General features: G+C 47.0%; 1 protein-coding gene across 2 annotated transcripts in view; it reads left to right on the forward strand.

Annotated features, from left to right (window-relative positions):
• Window positions 1–19,768, forward strand: part of PWP1 (PWP1 homolog, endonuclein) — a 460,981-nt gene that overhangs the window by 324,911 nt on the left and 116,302 nt on the right. For both annotated transcript variants that reach the window (XM_078673945.1, XM_078673946.1), the window contains exon 11: window positions 2,362–2,473. In XM_078673945.1, the coding sequence (XP_078530071.1) occupies window positions 2,362–2,473 (112 nt within the window). The remainder of the gene's footprint in view (window positions 1–2,361; window positions 2,474–19,768) is intronic.

Here is a 19,768-nt window from a genome sequence, read left to right on the forward strand (position 1 = left end):
ATCAGGGATCTCAGGTCTCCAGCAAAGGCTCAACTTCACATCAGTTTTGTGGAGTTGAATGGCGATTTGCTTGGATTTGAATGCTTTCCTGCCTACTATCAGAGAAGGCTAGTGTAGGTGCCTACGGACAAAACCTTCTGGTACTGCAACAAGTAGGGCAGGGTGGGTCTTGGGTCCTGTGCCAGTAAGCCTTACTCCTCTGAAAGTGGCTGCGTTGCTAGGGATTTTCTCTGTTGGTGAACCAACTGGCGCGGTGTCTAGATGTCCGGGCGGACTAACTGAGCCGCCAAGGCGTAGCGAATCATGAATGGCAATTATTCTGGTTATGTATGGCAGTTAATCTGGCCAAGTACATGTCAGCACTTTTGCGTGTTGGAGTTTCCAAGGCTACTCTTATCGGGGACACATTCCATCTATAGTTGGAGCTCGGGACTCCTGAATTCCATCCCACCGCTGCCTCTCCTGCCTTGAATTGCGAAGATCTGGAATGACTGGGTTCAAGGCATCCTCGTGGCACCGGGTTGGGCCAGGATAGTGTGGTCTTGAACTCCTGGGCATGAGCATCTATCCTCCAATCAAGCTGCCGCTTTGGGAGGATCGTTTATCGTAACAGCAGGGCAGAGAAATGCCTCTGGGTTAACACATTTTACATCTCCATGCTTGGAAATTGAGCAGCAACAGTTGACCTTCTTGGACCTTCTACTTGAAGTCGTTGATGTCATCTTGGTGTCTAGCTGTCTCTCCACAGAAATGGTGTATGCGATTCAATGGGATAAAATTGTGGCTTAGTGCAGCTCCCGACAAATTGATCCATTTCCAACTAAGTTGTCCTAAGTTTTGTCCCTGACCCAGAAAGGACTTGCTTTAGCCAGGGTTGAAAGCTATTGGTCAGCTTTTTTGCGGATGCTAGATGAGCCTTCTTCATTTAAATCACCTGTTTTCATTAGATTTTTGAAAGGTTTGCATTTGTTTCCTCAACACCCTTTGTGATTCCATAGTGTGACTTGAACCTAGTTCTCTGTTTTTTTATGCCCATTTCCTCTGAACCATTGCACACATTGTCCATTAGGACTCCTGACATTAAAAACAGTCTTTCTTATTGCCATCAAATTGGCTAGGCATGTAATCAAACTGCAGGCTATTTCTGTCAACTGTACTTATACAACATTCTTTCCCGATAAGTTCATGTTGAGGAACCAAGCTTTCTTTTTACCAAAAGTGGTTACTCCATTTCATCACCCTTCTTTCATTCTTTGCCCCACCTTAACCCTATAAGAAGGAAGAGAGAGACTTCATTGTTCACCTCTAAGAGGGAGCTAAGCTTCTACATTTATTGCACCAAAAGCATTGAGTGGATGATCAGCTCTTTGTAGATTCCTGTGGGGTAAATAAGGGCAAGGCAGCGCAGAAGCAGACCATCTCCTGATGGATTGTTCTCTGCATATGGATGTGCTAAGCAGGCGCCTCCAGAAGACCTACAGGCTTGTTTCCCCATAGCTAAGGCTGCTACCACAGTGCTAGCATGTATAGTACATATGTTCAAAAACCACTACTGATTCAGCAGTTCGGTCCATCGAGGGGCATTTTGCCTGCTCTCTGAGTCATCTGATCTCAGTCATTCCACAGACCCACCATCGGGGAGGTACTTCTGTGGTATCTATCTACAAGGTGAGGAATCTGTGGTTAGATAGAGTATCCACCAGAAATATTTTTACTGAAGGTAAGTAATGTGTTTATCAGGCTCTGTAGTACTGTTTGGTTTCGTAAATTATTTCCTTTACTAGACCGATCGGTTTAGTAAAACTTGCAAGACGTTTTAGAGGCCGTAACCAGACCTCTTCTATTATTTATAATACCTTTTGCCTTTAATATTTTGTACCTCTTCTGTGGTAAAACATTAAAGAAAGACAAAAATCCAAGGTGGGGAAAGATACATTGCTATCGATTACCTCCTACCTCACTCCAACTAAATAAGAAGAAACTTATTTAACAGAAAGAAAATAAAAATACAATCCTGATCCTACTGTCAAAAATACCTCACTGATTTGGTCGTAATGCTTGCAGCTGATTCTAGCAAGCTGTTTATTGAAAAACTCTGGACTGATATGCAGCCATGATGTGCTTCAAAATCTGGAACAACTCTGCTCCATGCCTCACTATATAAATTCAATGTTAATATGTATTTGGACATACTTTTTCATTTGTGCCCCATTTCTATGCATACGTGATTTAATGTTGTACTGCTGTATGACTAATCATGTCACTGATTCCATCTCTTGCTTCATTTGTAATGTATCAGCCCATTCATAACCACACAGTGAGAATACTCATATATAAAATTAAATCTTTTAATTTCTTTAGGTCTGCTATACTCTATGACTGCAGAAGTCCACAAGAAGCCCATCGGACCTGGCGATTTAGCGGACAGGTCGAGAGAGTGACTTGGAATCATTTTTCACCTTATAATTTCTTAGTAAGTATCTTTTGTTCCTTCTTTGTTGTACATTTTTCTTTAGCTGCCATGTATCTGGTAACAATAACACACCGAGACTGCCTTTGGCAGTGAAAACTGCTTTACAGTTGTAATTGTGTGTTGGTGTCTATTGTGCAGTCTTTTTTTTTACAATTTTAAACGATTGCTTTCTTAGCATTCCTTTTGTTTGCTTGTATTGAGCTGTAGCGTAACTGAAAATGCTAAATTGAATTTGTGGTTCTTTGCTCAGCAGAAAAATATTTGCAATTAAAAGAAGTAACCGGGGGCGTGGCCAGCCATGATGGCCGAGTGCATGTGATCCACTAGGGCTCCACCACAGTATAACAGCAAGTTAAGTAAAGTGGTCTGATGACAGCACCCAGAGACCCTATCTCGCACCCAGACTGAGCTGAGAACCACCTTGCGCCTACAAAACACCATGGAGAGACCCCAGAAGCAGTGAAACAACGATGACGAGGTAAAGGGCCTCCAAGGGTCAACAATACCGGCATTGAGGTACGTGGCGGCCTGCTGATATGGAGATAACCATCGATCAATTCTTTGGGAACTTACCGCCTTAGCAGGGGTTACCCTGGTGGTGCTGGCACTCTAGGGGTCGAGAGGATGGAATACCGGTGGCAGGCGGGCGGTAAAGAGATGAAGGAGCGGCTATATGACCCCAGGCTGCAAAGGAGCTCACATGACAAGGGAGCCCTCTGCCTGACTTTAACATGGCGGAGCCACAACATGCCACCCCGCGGGCACGAGTTGGAGCCACCTTGCAGCAGGACACCCAGTCAGTGCCAACAGTCTAGAGGCCTGGAGGGGGCACCGGTGGCATACAGGGCAGCGATAGGGCGGAGGAGCGGGACTGGAATCTCCGGCCGTGGCAATTCCCTCATAGCTGGGAAGGAGGCTGCCTGATTTTAATGTGGAGATACCCTGATGTGCTGCCTACCGGATCTGAGAGGGAGCCACTGTGCAGCAACAACATATGACGTGGCTGGACCTTCAAGGGAAGGGCTGGAGGTACTGATATCATCTGTGAGGGGTATGGAATAGAAGTCTGGAGAAGCAGGGCCCCTGCACACACCACAGAAACTTCGATTAACCTAGGGTAACAAGAATAGAGGCATAACCTAGACAGGCTGCACACAGCACAATCAATAAACTGGGCCAGTGTTGTCACCGAAATGTTGTTCATCTGTGTGACATGATGAGAGACGGCACCCACAGTATTTGAAAGCTCCATGGAAACTGGCAACATCAGCAACCACAACAGCCCAGTACTCTACTGAAACGGTGTGCCCCCTGTGCGACACTGTGGGCACGTCTGCCACAGACCACTTGTGAGGGAACGGTCGCCTTTTTGGAGAGGGCAAGCGTGACCTGGCCCCCCTCAAGGCTGCGGGAAGGCAATTTTCAGTCCGGCTTCATCCAAAACTGCAGCACTGAAACTGCCCTGCTGCAAGTGATCGATAACGCGCTGCGAATACTAGACTCTGGGGGGTCTTGTCTTCAATTCTCCTTGACCTTTCGGCAGCCTTTGACACTGTTAATCACAACACCCTCCTCAACACTCTTCAACAGAGAATGGGCATGGAGGGGACTGTGCTTAAATGGTTTGCTTCTTTCCTTTCTGATAGATCCCAAATGATCAAAATAGCGGACAGTCTTTCATCTCCTTTGGCGGTGGGTCAAGGTGTTCCCCAAGGCTCTATTCTTGCACCCACATTATTCAACCTCTATTTGGAACCTCTGGGAAATCTCCTAAGTAAATCTGGGGTCAACTATCATCTCTACGCTGACGACACTCAAATCTACCTCAAGGTTACCTCCACTCACGATCTCTCTGTCCTAAGCTCTACCCTCGACTCCATTCATAACTGGATGTCAACACATCAACTGATTCTGAACCCCTCCAAAACTGAATTCCTCCTCCTCTCCTCCTCACTTTCTCCTCCCCCGGTTCAATCATGGATGGACCAGATGAATCTGCTGAACAATAAACCCATCATTGTCGACAGCGCAAAATCCTTTGGTGTCATACTCGACACAAAACTCAATCTACTCTCCCACATTAATTCAATTGCAAAGTCTGCCCGATACCAACTGTGCCTTCTTTGGGGGATTCGTCGCTTCTTCCCGGAGCATGACCTTAAAACCCTGGTCCAATCGCTGGTCCTCTCCAGACTGGACTACTGCAATTCTCTTCTGACTGGCCTCCCCAAATCCCACCTATCCCCCCTTAAGTCTGTTCTACATTCAGCAGCTCGTTTCATATATGGGGCCAAAAGAAGCGACCACATCACTCCCATGTTATCCTCCCTCCGCTGGCTTCCCATCGAGGCTAGAGCTATCTACAAGACTGCCTGCATCACCCACAAAGCCTTGCACTCCTCCTCTCCGCGCTACCTGGCGAATAAACTGAAACTCTCTGGAGGCTCTAGACCATCACGAAATGCGGAAAATCTACTGCTTGAACCTCCCACTTTCAAGAAGGAAAGATCGATGGCCCAATCCTTTTCAGGCAGCGCAGTGAGAATCTAGAACTCACTTCCGCCACAGCTCCGGACCACCACCTCCTCCTAGGCCTTCAAAAAGGACCTCAAAGTTCTCCTCCTTCAAAGACACTTCCAAATGTAATCCATGCCCTCTCTATTATCTGAAGGAAGCCCTTCAATTATTGAAAAATCTACTTAACATGACTATGGAAGTGTCTTCCCAGTGTGTTCTTGTGGTTTGAGAGTCTGCCATTTATTGCAGTATTATCCTTCTACCTGTGGTTGGGACTCTTGTGTAACATGCACCCGTCACTTTCTCTTGTAACACACTGTTTTCTACCTCTTACTTTTGTTTGTTTTGGATACCTCCACAAGTGCCACCAGTGCCTACGTAACGTTTGTTCTTGTGCTTGAGTGTCCTCCACATATTGCAGTATTATACCTCTATGTTTATTTTGTACGCTTTTGTAACCTGCACACGTCACTTTTTCCTCCTGCAATGCACCGTTTGCTACCTCTTGTATTTTGTTGGCTCACGATTGTCACTTTTGTAATGCACCGTTTGCTACCTCTTGTATTTTGTTGGCTCACGATTGTCATTTTTGCTTCATTTAATGTAACGTTTGCTTTTGTATTTTGCTCACTTATAATGTTCTCATGTTTCAGTTCTGTTCCTATTGTGAAGCGCTCTGACACCTTCGGGTAAAGTCCGCGCTATATAAAAACGCATAAATAAATAAATAAATAAAGATCGATCTAACAAGATCACTGGCTGGGGACCGGGTCTCGCTGCAGTGAGACTCCTCAGCCTAATCAACACAGAGGGCACTTTCTAGTGGCCTTTTCCAACGGACTGCAGCCTTTATGTTGCCTAAGAAAACCCAGGCAAATAGGATTTCCAGCTGCTTTGCACCAGCGGAATCACAGGACTCCCTGCTTGTGGCAAGCACTGGCAACAACATGGCACTCATGAAGGAGGACCTGCTAGCCTCTCTGCAAGACTACAAGCGGTAACTGAGAGAAGAGCCGAAGATGGATTTGACCTCCTCCTTAGAAGCTCTTGGGTTCGACATTAACAGCAAACTGACCGCTCTTCAGCAGGACACCAATTCAGTGGGCACCCATGTACTAGACCTGGAAATATTACGGAGTCTGATGTCCGGTCTTGAGTACTTCCGGTCCAGGTGATTGAATAGACGCTCTTCTTTTGAAAGTCACAACCTGCTAAGCTGCTCTAGCCTATATGCTCCAGGGCAACAACCCTGTCCTATCATACAGGGTCATAAACATTGTACTACAGGCGACAACCCATTTGGGGCACAACGTTGCATGGCAGTGATGGCCCTCTTTCTTCTCATAGCCTGCACCAACACGATGAGCCTTCTCTTCACCGAAGCCCCTGCCTGGAATACGGGGGGAGGGCACGAACAGTGCACTCCAGCCAATGGCCCCTTTGGTTCACAACATTGCATGGGTAACAATATGTTGTTCCCACAGCTGTGCACCAGGATACCAGCCCTTATCTTCACGCACCCTCTACTTGGTATACAGGGACACAACACCACACACAAGGGTGTGCCTCCCTCTGGTCACAATGCTGCATGGGCCTGCTTCTTGCCACAGTGGTGCCCCAGCTGGCATACAGGGGTCGCAACCGCAGCGCTCGGGTGGTCAGCCTGATCAGTGCTATGGTCCTCCGTCTTCACCTTTGGCACCTGCCTTGCATATAGGGGTCACAAATAGCAGCTCTCGGGTTGACGGCCTGATCGGATCGGTAGAAGGGACATCTATGCAGACTCAGAATATCACACTCTGCCTCAGGAATCCACTCAATAGGATCACCGCTGAACTTCACTCCCTCCAGGCACTCTCCTCCTCCTTACAAGGTACTCTGATCTTGGCAGGCAGATGTTGGTGCTCCAGTTGTATTGAATCTCCTAGGAAATGACCTCTCACCCAGTAGGGAGGCTAGCAGAACTTAGTACCTCAGTCCTGGTCACAACAAGCAGAAGTCATGCTGAACTTCTAGAGTTTGATATTTTTGGAAGTTTCAAGCTCCCCTTTTGATAACGAATTTCTGACAGATTTTATTCAGTGACTGAGTCGTTGGCATTGCCTCCTTTGAATTGGCCCCTCTGCTGTCCTGCCCTTGGTTTATGAAGCAGTCTGGAAGTGACAACCACTTCCATGCTAATGACAAGGTCAGCTCGTCATGGACTGCCCATTCATTTCAATGGAAATTACAGTAAAATCCTTGAAGTGCCTTAGCACTAAAGGGGTTGCCCCTTTAGTGCTAAGGCACTTCAAGGATTTTACTGTAATTTCCATTGAATTGAATGGGCAGTCCATGACGAGCTGACCATGTCATTAGCATGGAAGTTAATAGCCATCAGAGGCCATAGCAGTGACTAGAGGATCACACCTGAATGTCAGGCTCACTGAAAAATGCCTTTCAAATCATTAGAAAGGCCTGCATTCCAATTATTTACGATTACCATATCAGCTCCTGAGATGTGCTTAGTGATCTTTTCAGAATCGCAGAACCCCTCTGAAGAACACAAAAGAGCATGGCTCTCCTTGGAGAACCTGACCTTATGGGCCAGGCGACGCAGGGCACGCCTAGGATCTCCGAGTTCACCTGCCTCGACCGACAGAGACACGAGACACTCTGTTAGGCGTAGAAAAGTAGTTTTATTAGCTGCAGCTAAGTACAGTTATCTAAGAAGTACCACACAGGTAGGTTCTCAAGAGACTGCCACTTCAATCCGTGGCGCACAGTCTATTATACAGCACAAGTTTACAATGACAACTCCCAATATACACAAAACTGACAAATAGGAATAGTTCGAAAACAAGCTATCGGATGTCTAAAACACACCCTCCTTTCAGACCCCGTGTGCTCTCCTCCCCTCAGGTTAATCAACACTAGTGCCCGTAATTCAATTTGCAGGTGGCAAAACATGTGTAGAATGCTTCAAAAGAAGGGCTATGTAACAAGAGAACACACGAAGAGAATAGTGAAGGCCAGTTAAATAAGATAAGGTAGAGAAGAATGGTGGGACCCAAACAGTGGAGTAAGACATGGATTAATCAGTCTAGACAAGGCTTTGCGAACTCGGCCAGACCCTGACATCAGTATCGCACACAAGGACAAAGGTTGTTCTTTAATGGGAAAAGACATGGAGCAGCTGAAAAGGGCAGAAAGACCATTTTACCGCGTTAGCCGTGCTGCCTGAGTGAGGCAACATAAAAATGGCGGCTAAACACAAAATACTGTAGCGAAGTGGGGCCGAAAACAACGTAACTTCAGACCCTCCTTTTGCCATACTCAGGCAATGCACAAAGGAACCCATGTTAGTCTGAGTCGATATCAATGGTCATGAGGTCATTGAGATGTTGTTGCACCATCATCTTAATGTGTTCCGTCTGCTGTGCTACTGGTTTGGAGACACAGATTGTGGCACAGAGTCCACAAATGGCTGGACCACACTGTAGACAAAGACAACAAGAAAAGACGATTGCTAAAATCATTCCAAGGAAAGTTAGCACTTTCCATCCCAAAGTGGACAATAGTCCCCAAAACCATCCCATCACAGACCAATCTCCAGTATCTTGGTGAATAGACTCAGAGATGACATGTAACTTAGAGATGGCTTGGTATACTGTAGGGGCATTATCAGGAATATAAATGCAACAACTAGATCCAATCAGTTTACAGACTCCTCCTTTATCTGCAAGGACTATGTCTAAAACCATTCTATTCTGTAAAGTCATAAGTCGATCCGCCTGAAGCTCGGCAGTCAAATTCTTTAATGCTCCGGAAGTAACATTGATTGTGGCATCAACCACGCGGACCAACTGTCTGATATTTTTGCTATTGGCCATCGGACCCCAAAAGGGAAGAAACCCTTTGACAAAATCCCCGTCCTTCTTGCCCTGCTGTATCTTCCGAATCTACAACTCCTCTAGCAACTCTCTTTTTATGATAATCAGCAGGAGCAGTATATGTAGGAGGGAGGAGAAAAGCTATATAACACATCCCCGAGAAGTATTGGGGAAGCCATGTATAAGCTTTGTCATGACAGATAAAATATGTACCTTGCGATGCCACCAATGGTGCGGGGGTAGAAGGAGTATAGACATAAGTATGGGAGCAATTCCTCTTCTCTTGCTTAGTTTTGGTATTCTGGCCATTTATTTGCAAGCACAAACGACCTCTTTGGGGTAGTACCCAAATTGGTGTAAAACTCTGTTGCTTAAGCTTGTCGGTGAGGCTGAGAGTATAACTAGTTATATTCCACCCATCGTATGCTCTCTTCTCGTCTTTGGGAATCTTGATTATGTCAGCAATCTTTGCCATTGTTACAATACCCTTTATCAAAGAACTGTGACTGACATCCACTCCACCATTATAGGATCCACCAGAAGGATATCGAAGTAAGTTCTGGTATGCATTGGAAAACATAGCCAGATAGGCCCAAGCAGAACCTTCGTATGAAAGGGGGAGGACTAGATACGGCATCCCTCTTTGTGTATTATGTGGTATAAGACCACGGACCCAACAATCAGTAACATTTACTATCAATTGATGCTGGTGTAAAAGTTGAATGAACGAATTGTTAAGATATTCCATTCTTCTCATTTGCTCGTGGTCTGGGAGTGAGTAAAACTTATGCGGAGAGACAGTAGTAGAGGGAGTTAGAGGGGCAGAAGCGGGAACAGGTACTAACTGTAGGACATGAATAAGCCATCCTATGCATGCTAATAAACTACATAAACATACTAAAACACATAGTGCTACGCCACAACGACCGAATAATAGTTTCTTATAATGAGCTCTCTTCATCATTTTAATATCACTTCCTTTCCCTGTACTATCCATTACTCTAAAGGCGTTGCTCACGATAATCTTCCTTAATCACTTGGCTGTGATTGTTAGCCGTCCTATGACACTGCAAGTCCTGTTGACCTAGTCACTATTCAGGTCACAGCTGAAGACTCCTACCGTGACCCTGCAACTTGATGGATAAAGGAAAAAGAAACGTTTCTTTTTAAACAAAATTAAAGAAAGCCAAAATTAATTGTCTTTAGGCAATCTCTTTCTCAGATTGTATCGTCTCTTTCCAGGTGTCGTTTGGTCCTTAAATAAATGTTTGGGATCTGTTGTGTTAAGTCTCAAATGTACAGGTACAGCTTCCTATTAGACGTCATCGTCTTCCTTCTCTGAGCTAGTCCAATCCAGGCGTGCACTGCTGAACGGTACGAAGCTGGGTACCTTCTCACACTCACTATCACCAACACCTTCTCGGACCCATTGGTCATAAGGTAAAGGCAATGGTACCCTTTTGCAATGCACGCCGTGGATCCAGTTTTTCTTTCCCAGGACCTTGACAGCTGTACGAGTTGTGAGTAACACTTGTCTCGGCGGCCCCAACGAGGTTCCAAGTTCTTTTTCCTCTGGAAGTTCTTCAGACACACCCAGTCCCCAGGCTGGATGGAGTGTCCGGGATCTGAGGAGGCCTCCGGTAAAGCGTTTTGGACCTGTTGACGAATAACATGCAATTTAGTGGTGATATCATGCAAATAGTCAACCAACAGCGGGTATGGAATATCTGAGTACTTTTTGGGTCTGGGGACTCCCCAGACATTAGCTGGGCGTCCAAACACAATCTCGTATGGGCTAAGCCCCAAACGAGAATGAACAGTCGTTCTAGTTGAAAGGAGTGCCAAAAGCAAGGCATCAGGCCAAGAAAGGCCTGTGCTGGCCTGAATCTTTGCTAACTTAAGTTTGAGAGTGCCATTATAGCACTCTACCAGACCCGCTGACTGAGGATGGTTTGCCGCATGGAATTTCTGCCTAATGCCTAGACCTACACACACCTTTTGCATAATTTGACCTACAAATTCACTTCCATTGTCACTCCAGACAATGCGCGTCAAACCAAATCTCGGGAAGAATTCTTTCAAAAGTATTTTTGCAGTGGACAAGGCAGTGTTGTCCTTTAGGGGGTAGGCCTCTATCCATCTGGAAAAGGCACAAACCACCACCAGGACGTACTTGAGATTGTTAAAGCGTTCCATATGGATATAGTCTATTTGCAGTACCTCGAATGGGTACGTAGGGGGTGCAAAGTGACCTGCTGGAGTTGGGGTTCCCTTTCCTGGATTGTGCATCAAACAAACAATGCAATGTTTCACCACATTTTCAGCACATTTAGGAATACCATCATTCTGCCATACTGGAGCTAAAAGCTTACATATACCCCTTGCATTAATATGGGCTGGTCCATGGGCCATAGTAACTACAGGCAGTACATACGCATCTGGTAGCAACCATCGTTGATGCTCTGACAATTCCGTCCAACATCCCATACTATCCAACATTCCCGTACTCTATCTCCACGTACTCAATTCTTTCTCGGTGGCCTCCTTCTGAATCGCTTTCACACTTTCCACTGTGTCTTCACACATTCCACCTTCTGCGACCCATCTAGCAGGGCCCGCAACATACATGCGACTTTCAACATTCCTCGCTGTCTCCTTCGCTATCTCGTCTGCAAATGCATTTCCTTGACCCACGTCATCAGTAATCTTTTTATGTGCACTGCACTTCACAATCGCTATTTGAGTAGGCAAAGCAAGTGATTCAAGATGGTCAGTTACCAACTGACCATGCTGTATCTTGGTGCCGTGGGAGGTAAAGAATTCTCTTTCCCTCCACAAACGACCAAAACTATGGGCAACTCCAAATGCATACTGACTGTCAGTATAGACAGTCACTCTTTTCCCTTTCGCCAACACACATGCTCTTGTCAACGCAATCAATTCTGCAGCTTGCGCTGAATTATGCGAAATGCGTGCAGTTTCTACCACTGTGTACAAAGTCGTTACTGCATATGCAGCTGTGGTTTCGCCATTAGGAAGTTTGAAACAAGACCCATCTACCCATAGGATCCCTTCCGGGTCCACAAGTGCTGTATCCTTCAGATCTATTCGACCCTTTGTTTCTTCTTCAGTGCGAAGAAAACAATCATGCTGATCTTGTACATTGTTCGCATCCAAAATAGGCAACAATGTTGCTGGATTCAGAACATTACATCTTTTTATGTGTATATGGCTAGCTAGAAGTGTCAACTCATATCCAGACAAGCGAGCACTCGTTAAGTGCTGAGTTTTCGTCCTGTTAAGAAGAGTATCTACTGCATGTGGCACCATAACATAAAGAGTATGATCTAGCACTAGTCCAGCAGATTGACGAATAGAAATTGCCGCTGCTGCTGTTGCTCTGAGGCAACTAGGTAATGCCTTAGCTACTGGATCTAATGTTGCAGAAAAATAGGCACACGGCCTTTGTTTGTCGCCGAATTGTTGCGTCAGTACTGATAATGCGCAACCTTCCCTTTCATGGACATAGAGCGTGAAAGGTTTACTGTAATTTGGAGTACCCAACACAGGAGCAGAACACAAGGCAGTACGTAAATCTGAAAAACTCTTTTGACATTCATCAGTCCAAGGCAGAGGCTGGGGCGTATCTTTAAGTGTTAGTGCCAACAGAGGTTTAGCAAGTAGGGAAAAATTTGGAATCCACTGTCTACAGTAAGAGGTAATGCCTAAGAAAGCACGCACTTCTCTTTGTGTGGACGGTACAGGCATCCGTGCAATTGCATGAATACGTTCTGGAGTCAATCGCCTTCCCTCCTTCGACAAGAGATTACCTAAATAGGTGACTTCTTGTCGGCAATATTGTAACTTAGAAGATGATACTTTATGATGTAAATCAGTCAAATGTCGTAAGAGCGACACAGTTGCAGTTTTACAGACATTTTCCGAATCAGCAGCGATCAACAAATCATCCACATATTAGATAAGAGTAGCACCTGAGGGTAAAGGTGTCGAGCTGAGACTTCAAAGCTTGGCTATATATGGAAGGACTTTCACAATAGCCCTGAGGTGCACGCTTAAACCGGAATCTTCGGCCTCCGAGAGAGAAGCCAAAGAGATCCCTACTTTCTTCAGCAATAGGGATGCTAAACAAAGCATTCTTAACCACACCGCTGAAGCAGGAATCATAGTAAGCAAGGCTGTTATGTCTGGCACAACAGGAAACTGAGGGACAACAATTTTGTTGACCTCTCGAAGATCAATTACAAAACGGTACACAGGTGGCTGAGAGGGATCAGTACGTTTAAAAGAATAGGCAAAACAGGGCTATTGCAAACATTCCCTCTAGTCTCTTCAATCACACCCTTCTGAACCAAATCATGAACAATGGCCAACAAAGCTCTCTCACCATCACTAGATATTTTATCTTGAGGAACACGTGGCATCTTAACATTGTCTTTAACATATGGGGGAATTTGCAATAAGCCAACATCATTCGGACCCACAGCCCAAAGTGTAGCAGGAAGTGAACGCAATTTGGGTGGTAGCTGTTCTTTAGATACATACATACCCAGCAGGATTCTTACGAGGGTCCGGTAAAGACTGTTTAAGTGCCAATACTTCTGACCTTTTCCAAGGGTCATGTACCCATATACGCTGAAAATTAGCAGGAACACCAGGAACATTACCTGCTTGTGGAACCTCATCTCTCCATATTGGAGGAACTTCTCGCATAGGATATTGTGCCAAAAACCATTACCTGCAGCTGCGTGTGGCCGGGCTTGGCTCCGCTGAGCGTTGTTGGCCGGGCTTGGCTCCGCCATTCCTGTTTTCCTTGCGGTGGGTGCTCCCGGCCGGGCTTGGCTCCGCCGGGGGTCTTGACGAACTACAACCCCCCAGCAGCCCCATCGCGCGAGGACGCCGTCGCCCTCACAACCAGGAAGCGCCGGAAGGCGCATAAAGGAGAACACGCCTCCTCGTCCCGCGGGACGCGCGCGGGCGCGTGCCGGGCTAAGCCTGGGCAAAGGGCGGGCCCTCTGTGGCCCTCAGAGGCCTGAGGAGACTGGTCTGGGCCAGGACCCTTATATTGCCCTTTTCGGACTTTTAACGTGCCAGGAGCGTGTAAGACATTTGATTAATTCAATCTTGTTATATGTTGACTGTTATAATAGTGAGTGTTTAGACTGAAGGGTACCTGTTTGGAAGTTTTAAACATCATCTGTGCTCATTATGTCGAAATCTAAAAATGATAAGGTGTTGGTGGGTCCTGCTACTCTGGATAATTTCCTGGTTAGGAAAGTAAGCCAGATTAATAACAACAGACGTGCATCGCTGGGGAAAGGCAATGTGGTAGGGGAAACATTATTAGAAAACTCCCCTATTAGTTTGACACAAGATTGTGCAATTAATACGAGTGATGTCATTTCTATTGACCCTCCGGCGCCCATCTCAGTGAATGTGGAGGTACATTCTGACCCACAGGTGCTGTCAAGTTCTGATACTGGTGTGCTGAATGAGACCTATGCAGAAACCAGGGCCATGAGAACCTGTAGAACACTGTCTCAAAGGGTGAATGGGAAACAAGATAAGTCTAAAAAAAAGGATGGTAAGGCAATTACCAGCCCTGCGATACCAACCCCTTTTGTATTCACGGGCACTAATAATGATGGTAATGGAAATGGTGTAAATATAACTCCCGATTTCCTAGCTTCGCTTATAAAAAACTTAGAAGCTTCCTTAACAACTAAAATGGAGGAGCTTATTAAACCATTAACTAATAAGATAGATAACCTAGCCAAGGAAGTGACAAGGCTGGGCGGTCTGTTATTATTACAGAAAAATGTCACATCTAATGGAAATGTACACTCTGGGGGGAAAGACATTGCTGATGTCAATGATATACGTAATAAGGCGAGGGGGAATGTTGCTGTTGCGGTGGCCTCAGGGTCTGAAACCTCTATTCGACCGGATATCCCTGTGGCAGCTGCTCCGCCGCAACAACCATCCACAAGGCAACAAAGTAGTAGAGTTCCCAAACCCCCGAGGTACAATCGCTATCTTAATTTACCACCAGATTGTGCCCCGTTCGTGGCTGTACTGACTAATGTGCCCCCTTGCGGCACCCATCCCGCATCTCCTTTTGACAATCCCAAACCTCTCTGAAAAATAAAACAGTGTCATGGTTCAACAAAAACTGTGGGTTCCCTGTCTCATATTCGGACCAAATTATGACAGTAAGACGTGTAAACTGGGTAGGGCCGTCTAAAAAGACTGGGTCAGGGGACTGTATAGTCGTAAATTTCAAACACCCCCAGCATGTGGCAACTATTCTTCTGAGAGCTTCTGCATTGGTATATAATATGAACAGTATCTGTGTACGCCCCCTGGGTTACTTTTATGCGCACTTGTGTAAACCTCCATCACAACAGAGTTTAACCAGGCGGGGGCTTGAACCTTATACTCCTGTGCAAGAGTCTCAATTTCTTTATAATGTCACTAATCCTTGCGGGTCAGGGGGGCCCAATGGAATTTATAACAGAAGTCCCAGTGCCGGTTACTATCAATATGGGTCGAACTTAAACATACAGAACAGGTATGAAGTATTATCCGGTCTTGAGCAGTGTGATTGACTGGGGGCAGCTGCGGCCTCGGAGACCAGGGCTTCAGGTGAATCTATAATTTCTGTTAACCCGGGGGGTAAAATGTCAGGATATCTTGCTGTTTCTTGGAATATTGCTGGTCTTGCGGCCAAAATGTCTGATGTAAATTGGGTTACCTACATCAAGCAATTCTCTATTATCTGTTTGCAAGAGACCTGGGAGCTGGGCTGTAACCTCTTCCTAGAAGGGTATAAGGCCTTCTTTGTGCCAGCCTTGCCATCATTGCGGGGAAGGCCCAAGGGGGGTCTTGTAATCTTTGTCTCCATACTAATACCATGTGAAGTACAGAGAATTGAAGCACAATACCCAGGGATTATGGGCCTAATCCTATCTGGAGGTAATGTCCTTGTGGGCCTGGTGAATTTGTATAATGCTGCTTCTGTTGGTGCGGGTAGGAATCATATTCATGTACTTAATTCTTTTGTCTCTAATTTTATGGAAAATGTGGGCCATAACCTCATGATTATGGGGGATTTCAATTTGCATCCTTGTATAGATCCATTGCACAAGTGCTTATCAGAAATGACCTGTGCTCGTGCGGTTTGTCTGCACATGGAGCACACTATTGAGGGGGAAATGTGCAATGACCTATTGAATGACCTCGACCTCTCTTTGGCTATGTCATTAAAGGACCCTTTATATCGTTTTGATACCCCTACCTTTAAGGGGCACGGAAGGGGTACCTTTATAGACCATATTCTTGTCTCAAGGACGATGCAACCTTTTTTAGATTCCTTTTGCATCCTTCCTAGTGAATTCAGTGACCATAACCCTGTAACAATCTGTCTGAACTGTCCTTGGGTAAAAAAAGGCTATAAAAGTACTGATCAAGGCAGATTGGGCACAACAGATGGGAGGAGGTGGTTAAAATGGTCAATGGTCTCTGCGGATATACTCTATAAGAACATCTCTGAAGGGTGTGCAGAGGACATTAATGTTTGTATTAATGGGGGGGGGGTGAACCTAAACTGGTCCTAGAGGCTTATCAAAATATTTCGGAGAAGGTGTCAGCGCTTCTATCGGTCCCTAATAAAACCCAGGCTAAAGTAGGACCGAGATGGTTTAGCCATGACTGCACTGTAGCTGCTCGCAAACTGAGGCTTGCTCTGTCAGCTTCCCCGAGGAATCGGGAGGTTGTAAAACTATGCAGAAAGGAATATAAGGCCATCACTATCGCCCGTAAGGAGCTACTGAAGAAAGAGGCCTGGGAGGAACTGCTTGACCCCTCTACCCTGAATAGCAGCACCAAATTCTGGGCTCTGGTAAAAAAACCTGTTCGAGGCATGTGGGCTGCTAAATTCATATCTGATGCATAGATCGCCGCCTAGTGTTGGGTCCGGATGATTGCACATTGTTGTCCTGGAAGAGTTTTCGAAGTATCACGAGATAGGTGGCTCCTCCCCTGGACTACAGTGCGCATGGGCATCGACTCCATCCCCAGATTGTTTTTTTCCGCCATTGGGTTCGGATGTGGTTTCGACGTCTCCGTGTCGAAAACCGATAAACTTTCATCTTAAGGCCAAAAGGCCTTCGTTACCTACGTCGGTATTGTTTGCGTACGGTCTCGAGCGTCGTCCGGCTCTCTAAGCCGGATATCTCCGGAGTCGACTAACTCCTCGGACATCGAAGCCTTCTCGTCGCAGCAAGACCCGACGAACTTAACATGGAGCGGAGCCCGTTCAAGTTCTGCCCCGTCTGTGGATCCAAATATCCACACATCGATGTGCATCCGGTCTGTAATAAGTGCCTTTCGCCGGACCACAACGAAGAAAACTGCATGGCCTGCTCCAAGTTCAGGTCCAAGAAGACGCTCAAGCTTCGGCGCGCGGTGCGCCTTGAGGCCCAGCGAGCGACCCCGGCGCCCGACAACATCTTCGGCGACCCCGATGAGGAAGGCGATAGCCATCATCTCCAGATTTCGCCACCGTCGACGGAGGTCCTGGCCGATCGAGAGGAATACATCGGAGGACAGGCCCCAGACCTTGAATACTTCGAGGAGGTAGGGGGCGACGAAGAAGTTTATGGGGCCGTGGAAGATAGCTCGGAGGAAGAGCTATGCCCCGAAGTCTACGTTATTGAGGCTCAGGTCACGGGATCGCCACTCGGCCTTACCCACGACCATGCACCGCTCTCCCCGGCCCCGCCTTCTGGCCCGGCCACGGACACTCAAGCGGAGCCGCAATTGCCCGTTTCGAAACCGAAACCGAAACCTTTTGATCCTACGGGACACAAGATGGCCGACGTTCAGTCGAAAACGAAACCGAAACCTACGGACTCGACAAAACCTAAGATGGCCGACGTCCTACAAAAAATAACAAAGCCTGCTCCTTCATCGACTCCGTCGCCCTCCGGCCCACAGAAGTCGAAGAAGGCTGTTGAGTCGACAGCGCCGCAGAAGGTGCACAAAGAACCCTCCTCCAAGAAGGCCGTCCACCAGCCGTCGACCTCGGTTGCTCCAGCGCGGACACCTAAACCTCTTGAGACGCCTTCGGGCGCTGCTACGGCGCCGTCCGGTAAACGCACGGCCGACCCAAAGTCGACTAAAAGCCACGACCCAAAGGCCGCTAGCTCGACGCATCGGCACAAGGGTGAGGGATCTGCAGCATCGGCGCCAAAGCCTTCAACAGAGCCCCGAAGCATTGCGGCCGAAGATTCGTCGACGCAAATACCGTCGACACCACACAACCCCGACGACTCCGAAGATCGCCCGTCGGTTCCAAAACCCTCTGCCTCCTTTACAAAGCAGGTCACTGACTCCCTTAAACGTATAAAGGAAAAGGCATTCTCGTCCACGGCTTCCACGCCATCGGCTCCGAAATCGGTGGACACACCTCAGAAGTCCTCAAGCAAGCTTCTTTACACTCTGCCACCAAAGGTGGCCCCAAAGGCCTTCGCAACCACGTCGGTGCCAAAAACGTCGGATCCATCAACACCAAAAGGCCTCTCGGAACCATATCTTGCCTCTGAGGAGCAATCTGCGCATTGTATCGATGCCCACACAGGGAAATTGACCCTTTATAAAAGGAAAATCACTTCCCAACCACTGGAATCGTATGTTATTCCACTGAAGAAGAAGAGGCCGGCACAAGACATTCCTTTACTTGTTGAGACTATTCTGCCTCCACCGAGAAGGAGTCCATCGCCTTCCCCCAACCAATCAGGGGGGGATGATGATGAACAGCAGGACCAATACAATTTCCCAGTGGATAATGACCCTGATGTTCAGCAGGACTCATATGGTGACACAGGGGACCAAAGTGGGCATCAGGTAGTACATGATCCACAAGGTTTTGGGGCACGTACATCTCCAACAGAGGATTCTGCTGCATTTAATGCTTTACTCTAACGGGCAGCAGCAAATCATAATGTGGACAAGCATGCTGACCCGGTAGAAGAAGACTTTTTATTTGACACTTTCTCCGTCTCGGAGAGGACAGTTAAAATACTTCCTATGCTTAAAGGTGTCCTTAAACATGCCCCAGAGATCTTCAAGGAACCTACCAGGGCAAGGGTGGTGAACCCACGTATCGAGAAAAAATACAGACCAGCACCGGGAGATCCTGCATATATTCGAGGACAGTTGCCCCTGGACTCGTTGGTGGTCGCAAATGCCCGCAAGAGGGCAAACTCCCAAACAACGGGTGAAGCTCCTCCCCCAGACAAGGAGTCGAAAGTGCTTGAGGCATCGGGCAAGAGGGTGGCAGCGCAGGCTGCCAATGTATGGCGTATCGCAAACACGCAGGCACTATTGGCACGATACGATAGGGCGCATTACGACACCCTAGAACAGCTCCTTCAACACCTACCTGATGAGTTTAAAGAAGCGGCCGAAACACTCATACAAGAGGGAAAGCTTATCTCCAACGCTGCAATAAAGTGTGCACTTGATGTGGCAGATACAGCGGCTAGGGGGATTAACACTAGCGTCATGTTGAGGCGACAAGCTTGGCTTCGTATATCTGGGTTTAAGCCTGACATCCAAACTACAATCCTCAACCAGCCCGTCAATCCTGACACCCTGTTTGGTCCAGATGTAGACACCACCCTTGAAAAGATTAAAAAGGACAACGAGACTGCTAAGTCCATGGGGGCGCTTCAGTCTCAACAATTCAGGGGAAACACTTTTCGTCGCTCAGGAGCACGTGGTGTTACCAGAGGACAATTGGGCCAACAAACACAATATGCGAGGGGTGGTGCGCAATCCTCGTACCCCAAGCAGGGTAGAGGGGGTTACAGAGGCAACAGTGCCA

This window comes from Lissotriton helveticus, chromosome 1_1 (assembly GCF_964261635.1).
Source record: "Lissotriton helveticus chromosome 1_1, aLisHel1.1, whole genome shotgun sequence".
NCBI classification, from domain to species: Eukaryota; Metazoa; Chordata; class Amphibia; order Caudata; family Salamandridae; genus Lissotriton; species Lissotriton helveticus.